Source organism: Ascaphus truei, chromosome 4 (assembly GCF_040206685.1).
Source record: "Ascaphus truei isolate aAscTru1 chromosome 4, aAscTru1.hap1, whole genome shotgun sequence".
In the NCBI taxonomy this organism is placed as follows: Eukaryota; Metazoa; Chordata; class Amphibia; order Anura; family Ascaphidae; genus Ascaphus; species Ascaphus truei.
This window is the reverse complement of record NC_134486.1, coordinates 256,173,871-256,198,019: the sequence shown is the minus strand read 5'-3', so window position 1 is coordinate 256,198,019 and position 24,149 is coordinate 256,173,871. Positions and strand designations below refer to the sequence as shown.

At 41.9% G+C, this 24,149-nt stretch overlaps 1 protein-coding gene across 15 annotated transcripts in view; it reads left to right on the top strand.

Annotated features, from left to right (window-relative positions):
• The window catches only part of EPB41L2 (erythrocyte membrane protein band 4.1 like 2), a 220,709-nt gene that overhangs the window by 181,936 nt on the left and 14,624 nt on the right, over positions 1 to 24,149 (top strand). For 6 of the 15 annotated variants that reach the window (XM_075597308.1, XM_075597305.1, XM_075597307.1 and 3 more), the window contains 6 exons: positions 9,096 to 9,260; positions 13,638 to 13,691; positions 13,876 to 14,427; positions 15,661 to 15,783; positions 23,392 to 23,490; positions 23,855 to 23,935. In XM_075597308.1, the coding sequence (XP_075453423.1) occupies positions 9,096 to 9,260; positions 13,638 to 13,691; positions 13,876 to 14,427; positions 15,661 to 15,783; positions 23,392 to 23,490; positions 23,855 to 23,935 (1,074 nt within the window). The remainder of the gene's footprint in view (positions 1 to 9,095; positions 9,261 to 13,637; positions 13,692 to 13,875; positions 14,428 to 15,660; positions 15,784 to 23,391; positions 23,491 to 23,854; positions 23,936 to 24,149) is intronic. The other 9 variants (XM_075597310.1, XM_075597317.1, XM_075597319.1 and 6 more) reach the window with 5 other exon arrangements.

Below are 24,149 nucleotides of genomic sequence, written 5' to 3'. Positions count from 1 at the left end.
GCAGCCTCAGCTCAGTGGCTGTCGGTGAAGGAGGAGACTTCTTCTCACGACGGGCTGATCCGGGTCACGACCTGGCGGAGCTGGCACGCGGGGTCACGGAGGCTGGGGACACGGAGTTGGAGGTGAGATCGGGAGTGAGTGGGGAGATTTGGGGTGTCGGGGGGGAGATTGGGGTGTCGGGGGGGGGGGGGGTCACGGTGGCCGGGAGAGATTGGGGTGAGTGGGGGTCACGGAGGCCGGGAGAGATTGGGGTGAGGGGGGGGGGGGGTCACTGAGGCCGGGAGAGATTGGGGTGAGGGGGGGTCACGGAGGCCGGGAGAGATTGGGGTGAGGGGGGTCACTGAGGCCGGGAGAGATTGGGGTGAGGGGGGGTCACAGAGGCCGGGAGAGATTGGGGTGAGGGGGTCATGGAGGCTGGGAGAGATTGGGGTGAGGGGTGGTCCCGGAGGCCGGGAGAGATTGGGGTGAAGGGGGGTCACGGAGGCCAGGAGAGATTGGGGTGAGGGGGGGTCACTGAGGCCGGGAGAGATTGGGGTGGGGGGGGGAGGTGGCGGGTGTCTCGATGGGAGGGGAGGTGACAGATGGCCCTGCAGGGGCCTGAGGCAGACAGGCGCGGAAGGGGCTGGCTGCCGGAAGGGAGAGGAGTGAAAGCGCTGAGGAGGGAAAGTATTGCCGAGAGGCGGGGGAGGAGCGAAGGCACTGCTCAGAGAGCCGGAGGCGAGGTAATTTCCCCCAACAACATGAACTCGCCTCCGGCTTTTTTTTTTTCTTCTCCAGTGCGAGCGCGGGAAAAACAGCAGCGCGAGCGCGGGAAATTAAAACAACAAACACGTGTGCTGCTTGGGCCAATTGGGCCAATATTTACTCGCCCGGAGGTTAAATCCTCTCACCCCGGGCGTGTAAATGTATAGGATTGTCGAACACTGTATATATATGTATATATGTGTGTATATATATATATATACTGTTTATACTGTGGGCTCTCCATTCATTTTTATTCACACTGATACACATACACACTCTTTCTTCACTTGCTTTCAGTTACCCTTTGACACCTCCAGCCATAAATCTCATCCACACCGGGGGAAGGACCAGCACAGATAACATTCCAAGAGACACTGTTTTTAAGTAATCCTTGCTTCATTCATTGTAACATCGCCGGAAGAAGAGATCAGTGTATCTCGAAAGCTCGCACAAATAAAAGCATTTCGTTAGCCACAGAACGGTATCATCTATTTATTTTTTGATTATTGAAGCTCGGCTAACACGGTACTGATACCTCTACGTGTGTGTGTGTGTGTGTGTGTGTGTGTGTGTGTGTGTGTGTGTGTGTGTGTGTGTGTGTGTATATATATATATATATATATATATATATATATATATATATATTGTGACAAACGGCTTACTCCGGGGCTCCGCCGTCTGTCCGGGACTGTTAGAACACGGTCTTTTAGGGTAGGTTAAATGATGAGACGTCACGTACTGTTCCTTTAAACAGGCTATGCCTGGTTTATTCAGTCCCAGGCACTGAGACTGCCACAGTTTAAACAGAAAACAAAGCCAACCAAAAAGCTGCTCGTCTGAGCGATAACTTAAACTTAGATGTCCCTGACTCAGAGTTGGAAGTGGCTTGTCCACTTCCACCAACAAAATAAGTACCTTTGCAGTCTTTAGACAAACTAACAGAATGAATGAAGCGATTTGGGAAAGAGGCTTTCTCACCCCTCTGCAGTTCAGCAGCCTTCCAGGCTCTTGGGCGGGCCCAGAGGAAACAGGAAACAGGTCTTATATACCTGAACTCTAATCAGCATGACAGGTGACAGAAAACAGGCAGCAGACAAACTGTGGAATGGAGTGCCTGTACCACGAGGCTGCCCTGTTCAGCTTAGACAGGACAGAAACTGTTCAGTATCCTGGGAGCCCTGTATATGGAGTTTATTACCAACCCCTGGTTTCTGTCACATATCCTCCCCCCCAGCTCAGACCTCGAGGGGTGAGCGACCATGGATATTAGGGAGTGCATCCTTGACAACCCGTCGGCATTGCCATGTTTGTGCCCCGACCTGTGTTCCACAGAAAATTTAAAGGGCTGTAGGCTTAGGAACCACCTGGTCACCCTAGCGTTCTTCTCCCTATTTTGACACATCCAGGTAAGGGGTGCATGATCTGTGACCAATCGGAACTTTCTCCCCAACAGATAATACTTGAGTGTCTCTACAGCCCACTTTATTGCGAGACACTCTTTCTCGACTATGGAGTAATTTTTCTCCTGGGGATTTAGTTTCCTACTTAAATAAAGGATGGGGTGCTCCTCCCCTTGAGACTCCTGGGAGAGTACCGCCCCCAGCCCTACCTCAGATGCGTCGGTTTGGACTACGAACTCTTTGGAGAAGTCAGGTGTGACCAACACTGGTTGGGCACAGAGAGCTTCTTTCAGGCTTCTAAAGGCCTGTTCGGCTTCGGGGGACCACTTTACCATTAGCGGTCCTCTTGCTTTTGTGAGGTCGGTTAGTGGGGTTGCCTTAGTTGCAAAATTGGGAATAAACCTCCTATAGTAGCCAATTAACCCCAAAAAGGTCCTTACTTGTTTTTTTGTGACTGGCCTTGGCCAATTTTGTATCGCCTCTACTTTGAGTGTTTGTGGTTTGAGTAACCCTCTACCAATAGAATACCCCAGATACTTGGCCTCCTCCAGACCAATAGTGCATTTAGCGGGGTTAGCAGTTAGTCCAGCAGACCGAACTGCGTCGAGCACAGCTTGGACCTTTGGAAGGTGGGACTGCCAATCTTCACTATGGATTACCACATCATCCAGGTAGGCGGCAGCGTACCGAACATGTGGTTTTAAAATTTTATCCATCATTCTTTGGAATGTGGCGGGAGCTCCATGTAAGCCAAAAGGCAGCACCTTATATTGAAAGAGGCCGTCTGGGGTTGAGAAGGCTGTTTTTTCTTTTGCCCTTTCTGTGAGGGGAACCTGCCAGTACCCTTTTGTTAGGTCTAGGGTTGTGAGATATCGGGCTTTGCCCAGTCTCTCTACAAGTTCATCCACCCTGGGCATAGGATAAGTATCAAATTTTGACACCGCGTTTAGTTTCCGGTAGTCATTACAAAACCTTGTTGTACCGTCTGGCTTTGGGACTAAAACTATAGGGCTGTTCCACCCACTTTGGGATTCCTCAATTACGCCTAGTTTTAGCATTTTTTTAACCTCTAAACTTATAGCCTCTCTCTTGGCCTCTGGGATTCGGTACGGTTTAAGGTTAACTCGGACCCCCGGTTCAGAGACTATGTCATGTTTAATTACGTTAGTTTTACCTGGCTGTGTAGAGAAGATTTCTTTGTTCCTTCTCACTAAACTCTGGACCTCTCGTTTCTGATGCACGGACAGTGTTTCAGCTATGCTAACCTCTGGGTCAGTTTCTTGATTCTCTGACGGACCTGGGGGTACTAGGGTTAACAAGACCTCTCTATCTTTCCAGGGCTTGAGTAGGTTTATATGGTAAATTTGCTCAGGTTTCCTCCTACCTGGCTGCCTTACCCTATAATTTACTTCTCCCACTCTTTCCAAGACCTCATATGGCCCATGCCATTTAGCAAGGAATTTACTCTCCACGGTGGGAACCAGAACTAGTACCCTATCACCTGGAAAAAAAATTCTGACCCTAGCACCCTTATTATACGTATTCCTTTGTGCTTCTTGAGCTTTCTCCATGTGTTCCCTCACTATGGGTAGGACTGCAGCAATGCGGTCCTGCATTTGGGCAACATGCTCTATTACACTTCTGTAAGGGGTAACCTTGTGTTCCCAAGTTTCTTTGGCTATATCCAGTAAGCCCCTTGGATGTCGGCCATACAATAGTTCAAACGGGGAGAAGCCTGTGGATGACTGGGGAACTTCCCTAATGGCAAATAACAGGTATGGTAACAAACAGTCCCAGTTTTTCCCAGCCTTATCGACCGCCCGGCGTAACATGCTCTTTAAGGTTTTATTGAACCTTTCCACTAAACCATCTGTTTGTGGATGATAGACTGAGGTTCTGAGATGCTTGATTTTTAGGAGTTTACATAGCTCTTTTGTTACTTGGGACATAAATGGTGTTCCCTGGTCAGATAAGATCTCTTTAGGAATTCCGACCCGGGAAAACAGAAGTACTAACTCTTTTGCTATGTTTTTAGCAGAGGTGCTACGTAGGGGAACTGCCTCCGGATATCGGGTAGCATAATCTAATATTACCAATATATGCTGATGTCCCCTAGCAGACTTTATTAGGGGTCCTACTAGATCCATAGCAATCCGGTCAAATGGTACCTCTATTATGGGAAGGGGTACCAATGGGCTGCGGTATGCTTTGAACGGGGCGGTGATCTGACATTCTGGGCATGAGGAACAATAGTTTGTAATTTCTGCCAGAACCCCAGGCCAATAAAAGCTTCGGAGAACCTTTTCTTTTGTCTTTTCCACCCCTAGGTGTCCCCCCAATGGATGACTATGTGCGAGGTGTAATACTACGTTACGGAATGTCCGTGGTACCAACAATTGTTTAGTTGTAACTGATTTTCTTTTATCAACCCGATATACTAGGTCGTTCTCTACCTCGAAGTAGGGGTAAGCAAGTGACCTATCTGGTTGGCCATGAGTACTATTCTGGTCCCGTATATTTCCCCTTGCTGCCGCTAATGTGGGGTCCTCCCACTGGGCCTTCTTAAAACTCCCAGGACTGACCTCTAGGTCAGCGAGGGTCTTATCCTGTACTGGGGTGGTAAGTGCCTGATCAACATCTTGATTTGGGGTATTCCCTACCAAAGTAGTGATGGGGAAGGTAATTTCACAGCACTCCTCCTTTTCCCCCTTCTTATTTGGGCCCTCGTCAACCTCCATTTCTGAAAAAGGGAAAGGATTTGTTTCTTCTAACACTTCGTTATGGTCTGCTATTGAACTCTGGGCGCTATTCTGAGCGGGGGACCACATTTTTAGAAAATGGGGAAAGTCGGTCCCTATTAACACATCATGTGCCAGTTTGGGTACAATACCCACCTTGAAATCTAAAGAACCAAACTCTGTTTCAAAAAAAACATCAACAGTGGAATATTCATGATTATCCCCATGTATACAACAAATTGCCACTCTTTGTGAACTGTTTCCCTGTTTCTTCTTAATGGGCAAGAGGTATTCGGACACTAGTGTGACCATGCTCCCAGAGTCAAGAAGTGCCCGAACCCTCTTACCATTAACCTTTACAAATGCCCACAGATGGTTATTCAAGGGGTCCTCTGGGCTAGGGCCCATACATTGGGACAACAGCGAATAAGGTTCCACGCTGTTGCATTGCATGGGCTCATAATTTAGTGGGCAGATTTTTGCTGTGTGGCCCCTCTCATGACAATTTACACATTTAGGTACATAGTCTGTGTCCCACTTAGAGCCTTTTCCCGGCTCCCCATGTTGGCTATTGCCCTTAGTGTGCGAACCACTGTTGCTGGTGCTGCGTGAAGGTGGTCGCCGCTCTTCAGCGCCCCTTAACCCCGGTACCCTTTTACCGTCTCTGGAAGAGTCCTGGAACCTCGGGTAGTGGGGTTGCTCCACGACTGTGGGTTGCGGGTGCTCTTCTGCTGCATTGTACCTTTCTACGAGGGCCACAAGCTCATCCGCATTGTGGGGGTCACTCCGACTGACCCAACGGCGTAAGGCAGAGGGAAGTTTCCTCAAGAACTGGTCCATGACCAACCGTTCCACGATGTGGCTGGCTGAGTTGATCTCGGGTTGTAGCCACTTCCGGGCGAGGTGGATGAGGTCATACATCTGGCTTCGGGTGGCTTTATCCATCGTGAAGGACCATGCGTGAAACCTTTGGGCGCGAACAGCCGTGGTTACGCCGAGGCGGGCGAGGATCTCGAACTTCAATTTTGCATAGACGTTAGCTTCGGCTGGCTCTAGATCAAAGTAAGCCTTCTGGGGTTCGCCGCTTAGGAAGGGTGCGATTAGACCAGCCCACTCAGCTTCTGGCCATCCCTCTCTCTGTGCCGTGCGTTCAAACGTGAGAAGATAGGCTTCCACATCATCCGAGGGTCCCATCTTCTGAAGGTAGTGGCTTGCCCTGGTCATTTTCGGAACTGGGGCTGCCGCTGCCAGTGGAAGGTTACCTATAGTCCCCCTCAGGATCTCGAGTTCCTGCTGTAAGCCCTGAGCGAACCGCTGTTGCTCCTCTCTCAGCAAGCGGTTTGTCTCTTGCTGGTTTGCATTCGCCTGTTGCAGGGCTTCATTCGCGTCTTTCTGGACAGCGACATTGCGTACCAGCGCACTCACCACGTCTTCCATCTTGTTTGGAGAGAGAGAAAAAAAACCTTTTTTTTTTTTTTAAAGTTCTTTAACCCCCAGACCTTTCAGTGTTCTGCCCGCATTCTCCACCATATGTGACAAACGGCTTACTCCGGGGCTCCGCCGTCTGTCCGGGACTGTTAGAACACGGTCTTTTAGGGTAGGTTAAATGATGAGACGTCACGTACTGTTCCTTTAAACAGGCTATGCCTGGTTTATTCAGTCCCAGGCACTGAGACTGCCACAGTTTAAACAGAAAACAAAGCCAAACAAAAAGCTGCTCGTCTGAGCGATAACTTAAACTTAGATGTCCCTGACTCAGAGTTGGAAGTGGCTTGTCCACTTCCACCAACAAAATAAGTACCTTTGCAGTCTTTAGACAAACTAACAGAATGAATGAAGCGATTTGGGAAAGAGGCTTTCTCACCCCTCTGCAGTTCAGCAGCCTTCCAGGCTCTTGGGCGGGCCCAGAGGAAACAGGAAACAGGTCTTATATACCTGAACTCTAATCAGCATGACAGGTGACAGAAAACAGGCAGCAGACAAACTGTGGAATGGAGTGCCTGTACCACGAGGCTGCCCTGTTCAGCTTAGACAGGACAGAAACTGTTCAGTATCCTGGGAGCCCTGTATATGGAGTTTATTACCAACCCCTGGTTTCTGTCACAATATACACACACCAACACACACACACACATATATATACACACACATATACTGTATATATATATATATATATATATATATATATATATATAAATATATATATATATATATATATATATATATATATATACACACACACACGACTATTAAGGTTATGGTGGGTAAAAAAAGTGACTAAAACCCTCCACAGTAAAGCATAAAGCAACTGTAAATATTCCTGTATATTCATTTGCATGTCTTAGACAGGTCTGCAACCCTGTCTTTCACCATTATCACCCAGCAAACAGCACTTCCACTGCAGCAAGGGATTCTGGGAAATGACATGCAAATGAGCACACAGTGCCACTTTTTATCTCATGCTCACATTACATGATTATATGATTATATATTATATACACACATATATATATACATATACATATATATATACACACACACACACACACACACACACACACACATATATATAATTTTTTTTATTGGCCCATACTGCCCTGTTCTTTGGGTATTTTTACTTGATTATGAGTCCGTTGGAATGTTGAGTAGTCATAATAAGGAACCAGATCAGCCAGGACACACCCTTTACTCATGGCCTTGCTGCAGATGACTAAGAAGAAAACAAAATTCTGGTCAATCATCTCGAGCAGTGGATTCAAGCCTTTTTTTTGTTGTTAAGGAACCCTATGTGAAATTCTGATGAACCCCAAACCTTACTAACAGCACGTCTGAGATCATATGTATTGTAAATTCTTCTGTTTTTCGTTCAATTTTAAATGACCAGAAAATTGCAGGGAACCCTTGGAGGGATGCTCGGGGAACCCAAGGGTTTCTTGGAACCCTGGTTGAAAAACACTGATCTAAACTGATCTAGAGTTTGCATTAGTCCTTTTGAACTGTACGGTACTTATAACCAGGCACACGTAGAAGTGTTGCGGTCTGATACAAACTTGATTAGCAAATATTTTTTGGGCCACTGCCCCAAATTAGAACCCATCTAAGAAAATAGAGAAGTATCTTGAATTCTGAGTCGCACATTCTAAATGCAACCATGAAAAGTGTAAAAGTGTCACACACACACACACACACACACACACACACACACACACCCTTTATACCCTGTAGTGTATAGTAAAATAAAGATTGTATGAAAAATGCTAATCCCTACAAACCACTACTTGCGTTCTTAAATGACATTTGCCCAATTTACTTTTTTTTTTTTTTATAAAGAAAATGTTATAGTTCATTGACTTTGTAGATTTTAGTTTTTTTAAAGGCCTGTTGGTACCCAAGGGTTTAATCCCATTTTTAAAAGGCCTATGGTAAATTGTTTGCTGCAGGTAAAAATAACTTATGTTTGCTGCAGAACATGTAAATAAATTGTGAACATTTTACATTATCTTATCAGATAATTCTGCTACAGTAGTAACATTATCATCTGTTAAAGCTTGATTTTGGCAGCAGTGATACTGTATAATAAACTAGCAGTACATTTAATATGTAGGCTTGTTCTATTTCTATCACATTTTCTTATAAAATCTCAACCACCTTTTTAACTTATTTTGATGCATGAAGTGTGTGATTTTGGTAGTACCAACAGAAAAATATATATATATATTATTATTATGCGACATGTTGAAGTTTTCAGAAGGTTTATTATAAATGACTCCGATTTCTAAATGGAAAATTATTCATTTCAAGATCTAATCCTTTGAAAATGTGTATTTTAGGTTTTTGAGGAGTGCATCAAGTTGCTATTTTCTCAATTTGTTGTTTATTGGTGAAATGCCCATTGTATTCACAGGATATATGAAATATGGGGATACAAATATTGTGTGTGAACAGTGATTTGATTTTTATTTAGTGTTTTGGATTTAGTGTTGTTTTCATATGTTGACAATATCTGATTATTTCTACCCATGTCTGACATCTAGGCATGACATACAAATGCAACTTCCGTATTTTATCTTTGTATAATTGCTTGGGATTCGCAGTTTTTCCTTTGCAGCAATTTGCTTTCGTAACCTCTCCTCTTTTTCTTGTAGGTTATTGCTGTATCTCCTGTCTCTGCTTTTCTGTTAACTTTTTGCTGTCTGCTCTCTAACCTGTCTAGAGCCTAGAAGAAGAGATAACATCAATTTTGTTTAGTAAAGAAAGCTTTTCTAGTATGACATCCACCGTCTTACCATCTACTGAACGAACAGCAGAGGTCAATATTTTGAAAGATAGCGTACCTTCTGACACGCTCTCGGTGTCTCATTCCCCACAACTGCCTGAGGTGCTTTTTTTTTTTTTTTTTCCCCCTCATTCTTTTATCCCTCTTTTGATTTGATCTTTTTGTCATTGAAGTTTAGATTTTTGCATCTACTGTGACGAATTGTCTTATGTTTTCTCGTATTATTTGAAATGAGAATTTTATCAGGATGTTGTAGGGAAGGTGGTTAGACATGGTCTTCTTGTTTTGATATTGAAGCTTGTATTGAAGTTATTGAATGCTTAAAATGTTTAACAATTTAGACCTACCTGATGCTTGTGATAAACAACTTTGCTTACACTGTACTTTTGCTGTAGTACGTTAAATAGGTTTAAGCAATGCGCAAGAAAAAAGCAGTATCCATGATCCTGCTTATTATTGATAGACCACCTATTCAGTATGCTTTGGCGTCAGCAACTCCGTATTAGAAAGGTGTTAAGTACCATACACTAAAAACGACTGACATAGATTATAATCTCTCTCTTTGGTACTAATCAAACGGCTCAGACATGTTACCTGCTTGGGATAGGAAATCTAGCGTTTCCTTAGTAATACGTTTTGTACAGTATAACGAACAGCCATTGTAAAATTGTGATCATATTAATAAAAAAAAATCATCTTATAAACACTGATCAAGCTTTATGCAGGACTTTTATATTTACAACTGATTCTTATTGTACTTCTGTGAAATATGGTATACTAGAAGATATAGCAAACAGATGAACCAGGGCACTTCAGACTTTTTTACAAATTTAAATTTTATTGTGCCATAAGTACACACAACGTTTCGGCCTCTCTATTGACTTCTCAAGTGAGAAAGGCCAATAGAGAGGCCGAAACATTGTGTGTACTTATGGCACAATCAAGTTTAAATTTGTCAAAAAGTCCGAAGTGCCCTGGTTCATCTGTTTGTTATTTACTGAATTACTTACAGGCCTTCCATGGGACCAGGAGCATTGGTAACCGTATCATCTCTTTTCATGCTTTATTGGTGTGCAGGATATATCCACAATTCTGATATACTAGAACAGGGCAACGTTTTGGAGCTGCGCCCCCTGCCTGCTCCCCCAGGTACTCGTGCCCCCCTTACTTTTTGACTGGCGTCAAATTACGCTGGGGTGACATCACATGACCCCGTTACCATGGTGACGGGCGTCAAATAACGCTGCGGGGTCATGTGACATCACGTCACATGGCCCCGCAACTTCATTTGGCGTGGCAAAACAATCTACTGAATCCCGGTAAGTAGGTTATAGAGGCCTCACGCGATCCCCCGGCATGTAATTTAAATGCCTTGGCGAAGAGCGCGGGGCCTCTGCAGCCGTCCACGCCAGCACCCCCCTAGGGGGCGCGCCCCCCAGTTTGCGCACCACTGTACTAGAAGATGTGACACTAAATGGTACAGTAATTAATTGATAAAATGAGCTAGATGTAACACAACAGGATTAAAGGGTGAGATGGATGTTTTTTCAATTCACAGTGGCGTCTAGGAAGGCGACCTGTCTTATGTTGGTATGTCTGCCTTTGTTTAGGACATTCAATATTGTATTCAAAGTGAAATGTTTAAAGTAGCAGAGCTGGGGACGCTTAAAAAAAAAAAATATGTTGGAAACAGGGTCTCCGGAGCTGAACTGCATTAATTTCAGCCCCGAGGACCCTCTGCTTACAAAGATACTTACTTTGGAAGCGGGTGTCTATCTCTTTGCCATTTTTAAATGTCCCACGTCACATGTGCTAAATAGAAGTCGCAAAGGATGATGTCACGGCTTCCTATTGGCCTCGCGTAACATGGGACATTTAAGCCACCATTTTGATAACTCAAACTAGCACAGCCGAAGCTGCTATCGGCACCCCCTCCAGAGATAACTATTTCGGGAAGCAGGGTGTCCTCAGAGCTAAAATGAACGCAGTTCAGCTGCTGGGACCCTTGCTTCAAACATATATGGTATTTAAACACGTTACCAGTTGTGCTGCTTTGAGGAGGTGGCCTTTGCCAGGGATTACTTGGTAGACAATAGGGGGGAAAAGACGGTAGATAAAGTTTTTGGTTAATCCTTGGAATGGCATCTGATGGGATGGAACTTGGTAATTGTATCGGCTACTAATATAGGAAAAGATAAAATGGGAAGATGCCTGCCTATTTGACAAAGTAAAGTACTTCAGCCGTTAAGAGGGATGGTAGACGGGCAGTGTCAACCTTGCCTTTGAAGTAGTCCTCGGAATTTGAATAATTATGCCTCAAAATAAAAGATTTAGCCAAATGAAGTGTGAAACAGAAAAAGATATTGAAGTTTTCTTTGTGTAGTGTTCAATTTTTATTAAAGAAAACCCTACTGTTAAGAGCCATTGGGGAATATTCATTAAACTGCAAGTAATGCCGATTGGGGTCACTGTCGCACCAAAACTCCCATTTACTTCGGTAGGCATTTCTATGCGATACTGTGCCTTTATGAGCACCATCAGTTTAATGAATGACACATCAGTTGTGTTAACACTTAGGGATTTATTCATTAAGGTGTGAAAAGGATGATTTGGTCCTTCTGAATGGAATCTCCTGTTGACTTGACTGCGAAATTCAGTGTGGTAGTGCAGAATTAGTGCACCCTATTATTGTGACCCAAAACTAATATGTCAGCACTGGTAGGACTCTGAGTTGTGATACTACTGGTTTGAGTAAAAATGGATCAATCAAAAGGGGTAAAGGTTAGATAACATAGAATGTTTTCACAAGGTCTTTCTTCAGGTAAGTAGAATCAGGTGATGTTAATAAATGTTAAGGCTTTCCACTTTTGCTTCAATAGCGACATCATCTTTTCCTTGTTTTTCTCCCCATAAAATACGGGACTAATCCAACATTGAAAGAGATGCACAGATCACTCTTCATTACTGAATGCTACTTTCCGACAAACCTTTCTACTGTATTTCTGAAACCCAAAGTGCTCTTGGGCTTCTCAAAACCACTTTTTATTAGTTGCTTCAATAAAAGTCTTTATACATTTTGTGTGAGGTCTGGAGACAAAAGCCCATTACTGCGCAATACATTTTTACTTTGCAGCATGTTAGTAGCAGAGCGTTTCACAACCTCAAAAGCAAGGTGAATCGTGTGAGTCTTTGTTTTCTATAGTATAATTTAGAGTTGTTTAAGTAAAGGTTCATACAAGCTGGTATTTATGGTCTGATCAGCAAATCTTGCGCTTTTAATTGATGCAGATTTTGTTTGGTATTTTGGTGTTCGATGGGAGATTATGAGAGAGGCAGAAAAGGTAAAGACTTCTGAATCTATAGGTTCTTGTGTTGTATGCACAGACAAAGCTTCCATAACCACACAGTGGCTTTAACGATTAATATTGAAAGATGTGGAAAGGTGATCTGCTTTTCTGTGCTATAATGCCTTCAATTTATGGTTCCCTAATTGCATTTACTGTTAATTATACGGTCTTAAAATGTTGATGTGATTTAAATTAATGGTCTTCTATCTATTAACTTATTCATTTAGCCAGCTTTCTAGTTTTAACTGACAAGCCAGCATCAGACCAATTAGTTTGTCTAAGATACTGTATTTCAACTTTTCAGTGATAAACTATTAAAAGGTTACTTACAAAAAGTACACATTGTCTAAGAAATAACATATTTTCGAAACAGTCTATAAACATTAATACTGTATAATTGCTCATTACAAGCTATAGTTGCAGTACAGACTACAATTACACATACTGCCTATTTTTGTTATTGCTATTTAAGAAAAAAGAAATGAACACTAATTTAACACATTTCAAATGCTCTCCATCCAAGCTATCGCAAGGCTTTTTAGTTTTTTGTTTTCCAAATTTGATTCCTTGCAAAACATTTGGCCAAAGCCTCAAAGGGTCTAATGTTGGCAATTAGTAAGCTTAAGGTGAAATACAGCCAGACAGTGAGCGAAATGTCTGTGCCCTATTTCTAGTCTCCACATGAAGCAAATCTAGTGCTTCTAAAGAAATGAGCAAATTGAAATTGCAATGCACTTTTAGACCATTAAAAGGGCAAATATTTTTTTTTTGCGTGATCTTGGGTGAACGTTTTGCGCATCTTTATTCCTGATCTGTTCAGAAGTGCTGCTTTTTTTCAAAGCAAACTAAAAAGACGTGTGTGTGTGTGTGTGTGTGTGTGTGTGTGTGTGTGTGTGTGTGTGTGTGTGTGTGTGTGTGTGTGTGTGTGTGTGTGTGTGTGTGTGATATGTATATGGTATATATGTATTTTACTTTTGCAGTGTTTTAATTGTTTCATGTTCATCTTCCTTTTGTGGTCATGTCTACTGTGTTTTCCCTCAATAGGGATTTTTTTTGTGTTCGAAAACTGTTATTTTGTCGGTCTCTGTGTAAATGTATTGATTGTGTCCTTTGGTTGCTTTCTGCTTCACAGAAACTTATACACAGAACAAGAGGAATGCGCACTGGACTTAGTGATGCTCTTGAGGTGCTCAGATTGTTCCATAAGTACCAATATGTGTCCATCTTAATCACCATCACATTTTCCCACTTTTCAGTTGGCTTGATCACATCTTTTCTCCATGACATAAGGCAGTCATAAGTTAATTTCAGTTTTTCTTTGATTTATTTATTCATGTATTTTTGTTTTCCTCATCCACTTTTTCATGTAGAGTTCAGATGAGATTCAGAACATAGTGGAGGAGAAAAAGCAGTCAGATTCTGTTACTGGAGACATGACCGTTGCAAAAAAAATGAAAACTGAAATAAATGGGGAAGTTGAAAGTCCAAGGGATGCAACTGGGCAGACCCCAGAAATAGAAGATGTGGGGAAACAAGATGCACAACTACTTTCTTTGTCTTCTTCATCGGACAGTAGTAGTGAGAGCGAAAATGAAGAGGGCGAATATAAAGCCGAAACCAGGTTATCTGAACAGGTCATAAGGGAAGAGTTTGAAGAACATACAGATGAAGTCAAGGAAAAGAAGCTAGAAGAAGAGACTTGCATAATGCAAGCAGGCAACCACTCTGTGATGGTAACAGTTACACATTTAGAAGAGATGACAGAAGTTGTAGCCCAAGAAATCACAGTCACAACGTATGAATCGGGAGAAAATATTTTTGCGGAAGGTCAGGAAGTCTTTGAAGAAGAAGAGCACAAAGTTAACGGAGATCTATCTCACATTGATGCTGATACTTCTGCTCACATTATTTGTTGCTCTGAGGTAAATGGGTTACACAGAATGGGTCTTGGTCCACATAGAAGTATCCCTTCATGCTGGTGGGTGGACATCTGCCTTTTTTTTAAGCAAGATTTGGATCTTTTCTGTAATGGGAAACCAGTGATGAGCAAGTGAACTTTTGCCTGCTTCACTCATGGTTTCTGGCTTTCTTTCCAGCTATTGGAATTCTCAGCAACTTGCATACACTTTTTTACCATCATTTCATCTCCTTATTTAACTTATCATACGTTTTCATTTCATATATCTTAAACTGTTTTGTTAAATGTCTGTGATGTTATATATATTTGTTTACGTTTTGTTGTGTACAGTTGTTTATGTGCACATGCACAAAACTGTCTTAGTCCAAATATTTGTTGCATTTATTCCCTTTTCCTGAAACTTTTTTGTTTTCCCTTTTTTTTCCACAAAAATAAGTCCTTTGTAAATAATAGTAATAACGGATTAAGGATTGTCAATTTTAAGTGTTGCATTATACCAGGGATGCACAAACGTTTCAGTCTGTGACCCCCTGCCTGCTTTCCCCCGCCTGCACTTTCCCCCAATCTGCTCGCGCCCCCTCCCCCCCTTAACTCTTCTCCTGCGTCTTCTGACGTCGCAACGTTGGGTTGCCATGGCAGCACGACATCGTGTGACCCTGCGGCATCATTTGATGCTGCGTTGTCATGGCGACACATCGCCGGAAGCCACCAGTGACAAGGTAAGGGAACTTACAGAGGCCTCACGCACTCCCCGTCAATTAATTTAAATGCTTTTGGGAAGAGCGAGGGGCCTCTAAGTGCTGCGCCCCTTCCCCCCAGGAAATCACGTATTTGTGCACCCCTGCATTATACCATATGGAAGTATTGTTTTTCAAATGCAAATGCATTTCTGTTATAACTTCCAAGTAATTATTTAAAAAAAAACTAATCAAAAATCCAATGCTCCAGGATTGTATACAGACATGTGGAGTTAGGTTAGAGAAGACTCCTAAATGTTTGGTGATTTAACATATTCACACTGAAACATTATCACCATGATACTCTATTCAAGTAGTTGTGCAGTTCAATTTTCATTTCTCTTAAAAATCCAAGAGATATCTGCATTATTATTTCCAATCTTATTTTTTCTCAGCTGCTTTTACTTTCAATCCTGTTTTTTTTTTTTTTTTTTTTTGGAGAGAGAAAAAAACCGGAACTTTTTAGTTTCTATGTGAATAATATACTTGGTTTTCTTCAGCCTCCAGTGGTGAAAACTGAGATGGTGACTATTTCTGATGCCACACAAAGAAATGAAATTGCAACAAAAGATGTTCCCATTGTCCAAACAGAGACTAAAACCATTACCTACGAGTCTACACAGGTAGATATGACCTTTTTTGTATCTGTTTTGATTAATCAGTTTTTGTTAATGAAGTTCCTGAATGCTGCCATGCGCCTCTATTTTTTAAATGCTGGGCTGAAGGAGTAACACAGTGGTAAAAATACCTTTGGGAATTAAATCCAGTTCACATTGTCAGATCTTGTGACTTTGGAAACATTACTTAACATCCCTGTGCTTCAGGCACTAAAATGTAATGGTAAGTTCTAAGGGCAAGGACTTCTTGTGTCTGCAAAATTTTACATACAGCTCATTAAACGTATGTGTGTGTGTGTGTGTGTGTGTGTGTGTGTGTGTATATATATATATATATATATATATATATATATATATATATAATTAGTTAGCCCTTTTTGTACTAGAAGGTATTGAACTGCATTGCACAGCAGACTTTCTAGAAGTCAAAGTATAATGTATATACTATTTTGCAAACTCATCAGAGATGTTAAAGATAATTTTTAAATTGTTTTAATTTTTTCAATCTTGCCAGCAACTTATTCGAAATATCATGGGGTGTGGGGGGTTGCCATTGTTGGTAGTAATCATACAGTATGATGCTCTTGCGTTATAAATTAAAAATTAAAACCCCTCCAGGAATAAGAGGGAATAACCTGGTTTCAAGTCTACTTTAACAATTAAACTACAAAATAATCTATACAGTACTTTAAATCTTGAGACTATGGTGTCTGAAAATATACATTTTAATTTTTGTTTAGCCATATTTAATGATGTTGATAATTTGTTCACCAATTTATTTGCACATTGCATGAAGAAGACCATGCTTATCATTGACTTGCTTCTTTTCCACTAGAAATAGCTTTGGGCTTTAATTACGTGCCGTTACTATTTAATCATCAAAAAGAATTATGAAGCTGCTTGTTATTGCTTTTGAGAAGTCTGTAATCACTAATTTAAAACAAATGTGTACCTGGAGTATAAAGAATTGTCTGTCGCGTAACTAGTTACCAGAAATGTAAAGGGATGTCAATACAGTAGCTTCTACGTACGTTCTCTATGGTAGCTAAATATTAATGGGGTAGCTTCTCCTCCACACAGCTAGTAGGACAAGCCGTTCTTGTGTCCACTATACGTATAATGCGGCGTTATCTACCCTAGGCCAGTTATTCCTGTCCTACCTTAGCTGAAGGAAGAACGTCAGGCAGAGGCTCCCTGACCGTTTTATTTGTTTAATTGTTTTTCTGAGGGCCACACTATGCCATCCTAAATGAGTAGGTGATTTCTCTACCTTTTCCCTTTGCTTACCACAAGAACAGCCATTTATGCGCACGGCATCTTCCCCCTGAAGCTGCACTTGCCGCTTATCTGTGGAGAGGGGACATCACGACGCGGCGCATCAGCGCCTGCAGATGACATCATAGACAGAGAGGGCGTTTTTGGTGCCGAAAGGTCTGTTAACGTACTGTATGCTTCCGGGGATTTCCACACCAGGGAGAAAGCTGATTCTAGATGCTAGGTATTTAAAAAGCATGCGTTTTCCTGCTTATTTGTTCGAAGTCAGCAGCATGTCTGTTCCTTCTGCAGTTTCAGGGAACCAGGAAACAGAGCAGCATCCGAAAGAGCCTCACGTTATTAAGCCCAGAAAGCCATTTCTTAGGCTAAATGTTGTGCAGAATGTGGTGTTAAACTGTCTGCTACCTACCTCAACGATAGTGCACAGATTGCATTAAGATGATGCCTGAGGAGGAATTCTGCTCTGTTAACCAAGTTTATTGGATGAAATCTTTGCTCCTGCAGTTTTTTGGCAAAGCACAGTCTCGCGGGTCTCTAAAGATTCCCAGATCAGCCTGGCCGTTTCATTGGTTTATTCAGAACAGCTTTGACATGGTTCTTCGTCAGAGGAGGAAGAGACCCAAGCGGACGCAGGTTCATTTTAAATTAGACGCTATATAGAGTATAAGCTCATTAAGAATATGAGATTGTCGCTAACTATTGAGGACACCACAGAAGAACTGGGAGATCCTGGACCAGGCCATTTTTGGCTCTAAGAAATTGACTAGAACTTTTTCTGTTCACAGTTTTTTAAGGACTTTGTAAAGACTGAATGATCATCACTGGATAAAAGACTAGCAGTGACTAAAACATTTGTGAAGATGTGCCCCTTCAGTAAAGAGACTACAGTACCTGTTAAATACCGCTAAGGTGGTAATAATTACGATAAGCCCTTGAGAGCAGTGGTCCCAACGCCAGTCCTCAAGTAGTCGGTTTTTAAAGATATCTTTGCTTCAGCACAAGTGTCTCAATCAGTGGCTGTCATTTTGATTGAGCCACCTGTGCTGAAGCAGGGATATATTTAACCTTGTCTTTGACCTGTTGGGGTTATTTGAGGACTGGAATTGGGAACCACTGCCTTCGAGGATGGATCATCTTACAAAGACCCTATGGACCGAAGAATGGAGGGTGTTTTACGCAAACAATACTCTGAACCAGCAATAGCAGTGACCTGTATCTCAATCATAGTCAGAATTTGGATATATAGGATTGAAGCAGGAGCATAAATCTAATGGATTTTTCTGTTCTTGAAGATTCAATCGACTTTTTGTGTGATGCTTTCATGGACAATATAAAGCTAGCAGCTTGATCTTCAGCATATACTATAGCTGTGAGAAGAGCGCAATGGCTTAAAACATGAGCGGTGGATTCCTTGTCCAAGGATAGACTAGTGTCTTTACCTTATGAAGGTGCTTATCTCTTTGGAGAACCACTGTATAATATATTTTTCAAGATGGCGGGGGGGGGGGGGAAGAATCACCTTTTACCCCAGCAGAGAAGGCATTCACCAGGCCTCCAAGACGGAGCGTTCAGGATACAAGGTCTTATAGACAGGGAGAGGTTATAGCTGCGTGGATGACCATCAAGAAGCAGGACCCCTGGAGGGAACTGGACCTCAGTCCAGGATACAGTGATTTTTGGGTGCAGACTGGTGTGGTTTCTCGACCGCTGTGTCCAACAGACTCCTGGATTCAGCAAATTATAGCTGGAATTTCTGAAAATGCCAGGACGCTGCTTCAAAGAATCAGGTTTCTCAAACAACCCAGAGAAGAACCTGGCCTTAAAGCAGGCGGTTCACAATCTGTTGGCCAATATGGCAATTCAACCAGTTCCGCCTTTTCAGAGAGTTCAGGGTTTTTATTCAATCCTGTTACTAGTACAGAAAGCATTAGGATTCAGGACAATTCTAAATCTAAAATAAATCAATGCCTTTACAGTATCATCATCAGGCACTTCAAGATGGAGTCCTTGATGGCAGTCATAGCAGTAATGGAAAGCATAGCATTTCTAGTGTCTCTAGATTTAAAGGATGCTTATTTTCATATTCCAATTAAAAAAAATTGCACCTCCGGTTCCTGAGATTCTGTCTAAACGGCCTTTTGCTACCAGTTTATTGAACTTCCCTTTGGACTGGACACAGCACGCACAACCTTCACAAATGTCATGGCAGTGATTGCAGCATTAGTAAGGATGACTGGACAATCAAAGCCCCATCAAAGCAAGTTGCCAGAGCTGGAAGTGAATTGTGGGTTCTTAGTAGACAATGGATGGATCATGAACCAAAAGGAAAGCAGGCTTGTGCCAGCTCAGATCCTTAAATTTTTAGTAAACCATATTCGACACAAGAAAAAAAATCGTGTCACTACCGACCTCCAAGGTTTTCAAGATTTCGAAGGAGGTCCAATTGTTTAGAAGCCTCACACGACAATTACGGGCACAATTCATGCACATAAAAGGCCTTTTCAATTCAGTCACAGTGCCTTGATCCACATTCACCTCAGACACTTAAAAGAAATGTCCTCAGTTGTAGGGACACCTAAATCTTACTCCAAAATTCAAGCTACCGTTGTTACCAAGCACAAAGCTCAGCTTAAAATGGTGGACCTCAGTCATGAACTTGCGCAAATACCTCCAGTCAGGGCAGTTTTGAACACCAACACAAACTGTTGGAGAGCAGTTTGTTAAGATCAGGTAATGCAAGGTCACTGGTTACATCAAGAAAGATGTCTGCCAATCAATGTATTTGAAGTTTGAGCAATATTTTATGCCATTCAAGGTTTTCAGGTCACGTTGAAAGGTTCCCGTTGAGGATTCTATCCGACATCGTCACTGCCGTAGCATATATAAACAAACAAGGGGAGCAAGGCGTCAGGAGGTTATTTTTTTTTTTTTTTAGAAGCTTCCTGATATCCTACGTTGGGTGGAGAAAGAGATTCCATGCTTTATATCAGCAGTCAGAAATTATGAAGCCGCCTTTTCGCAGCAGGCATTCCATTCACCCAGGAGAATGGGAACTAGACAAGCACATTTTCAATCGGTCAGTTTAACAATGGGGTTAACGACAAGTCGATTTTATGGCATCAGCGGACCACAAGAAAGTACTGAACTGTGTGTCAAGATGGCACGACCTGAAAGCCACAGCCAGGGATACTTTCTTGATCACTTGGAATTTCCATCTTTTACATTTTTCCACAATTTCCTCTGCTTCAGTGGGTAATGAACAAAATAGAGAGGGGGCTTGGGTTCCCCTAATAGTCTCGTGTCACGTACGGCACACTTGTGAGCACATGACCTGCATACGGGACAAGGGTTAATACTCAGCTATTATTTATTTATTTATAAAATATTTTACCAGGAAGTAAAACATTGAGTTACATCTCGTTTTCAAGTATGTCCTGGGCACAGATTTACAGTATGACAAATAATACATGGTTACAAATACAGTTACATAAATGAACAGGGTATACATTATATACAAGATATTGCATGCACAGTAAAAGAAAATATATATTATGGGCGTATGAAACAGTTACAGACCAGATTCAAATGTGAGATGGCCTTAGATTTGAAAGAACTTAAACTGGTGGTGGATTTGAGAGTCTTTGGTAGGTTGTTCCAGTTTTGGGGTGCACGGTAAGAGAAGGAGGAATGGCCGGATACTTTGTTGAGCCTTGGAATCATGAACAGTCTTTTGGAGTCTGATCTCAGGTGATAAGTGCTGCATGTGGTAGGGGTGAGGAGCTTGTTCAGATAGCTGAGTAGCTTGCCCATAAAGAATTTAAAGGCAAGACAGGAAAGGTGAACTTTGCGCCTAGACTCTAGTGGTGCCCAATCTAGTTCTTTGAGCATTTCGCAGTGATGTGTGTTATAGTTGCATTGGAGAACAAAACGACAAATTGAATTGTAGAGGGTGTCAAGTTTGCTAAGGTGGGTTTGGGGTGCCGAGCCATATACTATGTCCCCATAGTCAATAATTGGCATTAGCATCTGCTGTGCGATACGCTTTCTGACCAGGAGACTTGGGGAGGATTTGTTCCTGTAAAGAACCCCTAGTTTGGAATAGGTCTTGGTTGTCAGGGTATCAATGTGCATCCCGAATGTTAAGTGGGAGTCAAACCATATCCCCAGGTATTTAAGACTAGTGACAGGGGTGAGGGTGGTGTTAGCGTTGGTTCTGATCTGGAGCTCAGTCGCTGGCAGCTTTAAAAATGTAATCTTGGTCCCAAATACCATTGCTCGCAAGCGGTCTCACTTTTCACTTCCGCAAAGGTCCTTCAAATTGATCATCTACCCTAAATCCATCCCCATATACTAACTGTCATAAACAGCACACAAGTGGGCATGTGACTTAGATATGCAATCAGGGTTAATACACGCGGCTACTCACCTTTCGCCTGTGCAAGGTACCTCCAATGAGTGAATAGTAACCCCTTACTCCATTGCAATCATATCTATACGCTTCCACCACCCGAGAAATGCAAATAAAAGATGTAATATTAATAAATCTGCCATGATAGAAAAAAACTATGCACAAACACACATGCATTTTGTGTCCGAATAAATGTCAGAAAATGTAAATACTCTCTCCAGAGCGTGCAACTGTTCATTCAGAGCCCAAAGCATTGCTTATTAAATGTTTTAATATATATAAAAATACAGTGCTTGGATTACTGAAAAAGGATTACAAGAACATACAATTACAATAGATGCAGAACAGTTTCTCTAAATAAAAAGGATCAATATAAACAGAAAACACTATACATTACCATATGCTATAGGTTTTCCACAGAGGTCACTGGCGCAGAAAGATAAGATAATGTGTTTGGTCCAAACACACCTCTATTGAAATCTAAATTCCTAATGCATTGCTAAGACTTAGATATTCTTTTTTCCCCATGGAATCAACATAAGCCCACCCCTTCAAAATAAAAATCAACTGTGAGATTGACAGTAAATCAACTGTGAGATTGACTGTTTTATGACGGGGTAAAAAAAAATCTCCTACAAAACGACATCTTAACTTTACCCTCAGTATATAAACGTACTCAGAACTTTCCTTCTCTCATACTTACACACATGTGAGTCACATCAATACATTCACGCACTCATGGCGGGCCAACAAGACTAAGCATGACCGCCTTACCCTTAAACCGGAGGGACAAATTAATATCTGTCTCACAGTACCTGCCAGACCTCCCATATCTGGACCCATTGCGTTTGTCTCCCTGCCACACATACAAATATCAACATGATATACATCAGCATCACTGTCAAGTCCCTGGTTCCATGTTTCATATCTCTGGGATCGCATAAGATAGTCGACCCCCCCTGGCAATCCATAAACCTCTCCCAGGGATGCTTTAAAAACCCCATAAACCATATCCTGTTTGTTTGTGTCAGGAAAGCCACAATTCACTTCCAGTCCTGGCAAAACATATGTTCCTATCTCTAGCCCATATCAGTTTAACATTAGGCCTGGTTGAGGCACCAACAGGTCATAAACCGTTACTTTGTACTTCTAACACCCAATTAAGTTCCCTTTGAAGGCCAACCCGAAACATTGTATTTTTACCCAAATTTTACCTTTTTAACCCCTGAAGCATCAGATGGATTAAAATGAATATCTCATGATATTTTTATGACACCTCGTAATGGCCCAAAAAGAACACGGCGGTACCGGAGCCATGGGTTCTTCCGACAGTAGCTGCATTGACTCGGGGTAAACTTTGCTTTCCCAATCTTCAATTGCTCAAATTGATGATATGAAACCGATCTGGTCTTTACACACATTTACTAAGCATTACCGTCTGGATGTTCACTCCTCAGTCAAATGCGAAATTTGGAAAAAGGGTACTTCAAGCAGTTGTTCCAAATGCGGAAAGAAGTTCTCCCTCCCAACAGCCTAAGGATTGCTCTGTTACATCCCATTCATATTTAACTTCCATAGAGGATATAGAAGAAATGTATCTTCCGATTTCTATTCTAGTTCTCTATGGCAGTGCACTTTCCTCCCCAGAGTCTTCTATTTGACATATGTTTGTACTTCCTTTTAATAGAGATTTTGGCAGAAGTTAACTGACCTAGGGTGGATAAAGCCACCTCATATAGTGGTCACAAGAAGTGCTTGTCTTTCCATGTGTGAGGAGTTATCCCATTGTTCACATCAGTGAACAACATCTAAATGCAACCATCAACCTAAAAGTCCTTTTTAACACCCTATATTTTTAGTTGCTTCTAGTCACTGGAATTTATCTGGGTGAAGAAAATAACTTATTTTTGTCTTCCCTTTTTTCTGCAAAGATGGATGGCAGCGGAGACAGCGAGCCTGGTGTATTACTCAGTGCACAAACCATCACGTCTGATTCCCTTCTTACCACTACAACTACACACATTACCAAGGTAGAAATATTGTTGAAGGTTTTATCCCCTTTTGTGTTCAGTAATGACCTTGAACATGTTGCAGGCATTTAATGTACCAGCTGAATGGTGCTGCAGTTTAGTAGGGAAAGGGCTGAGAAAATGTGCAGTAACTATCCTTAATTAGACATTAAAAAATGGTAATTCTACTAATACATTTAATGCAGAAACTCCTACGTTAATCTAGAATGATTTTTTTTGATAGTGCGTTTTTGAATGAGGAAGAAATGTATATTTAGCCTGCTGAACATATTGGATTCGTGCCATCCGTTTCCAACTGCAAATTGGAGAATGCATTAAATTAAATAAGTTAATTTCGGTATATATTTTTTTTATTTCTGTATAGACCGGGAAAGGTGGAATATCTGAAACAAGAATTGAAAAGCGCATTATCATCAGTGGGGACACGGACATAGACCATGATGAGGTGAGCTTTTTCTGTAAATAGTGGTGTTTAGAAGTATATTGCTAATCTTATTAGTGAGAGACATTTGTCTTTCTCCTACTCGCTGGCAGGCTCTTGGAAATTGAGGCGGAAATGAATAGGTTTTCGCATGTTATAAGTTATGTCGCTCACCTTTTGGGGAATATTTATCAAAATCTCATCTGCAAAATAGGTTCTAACATCAGCATCAGATTTT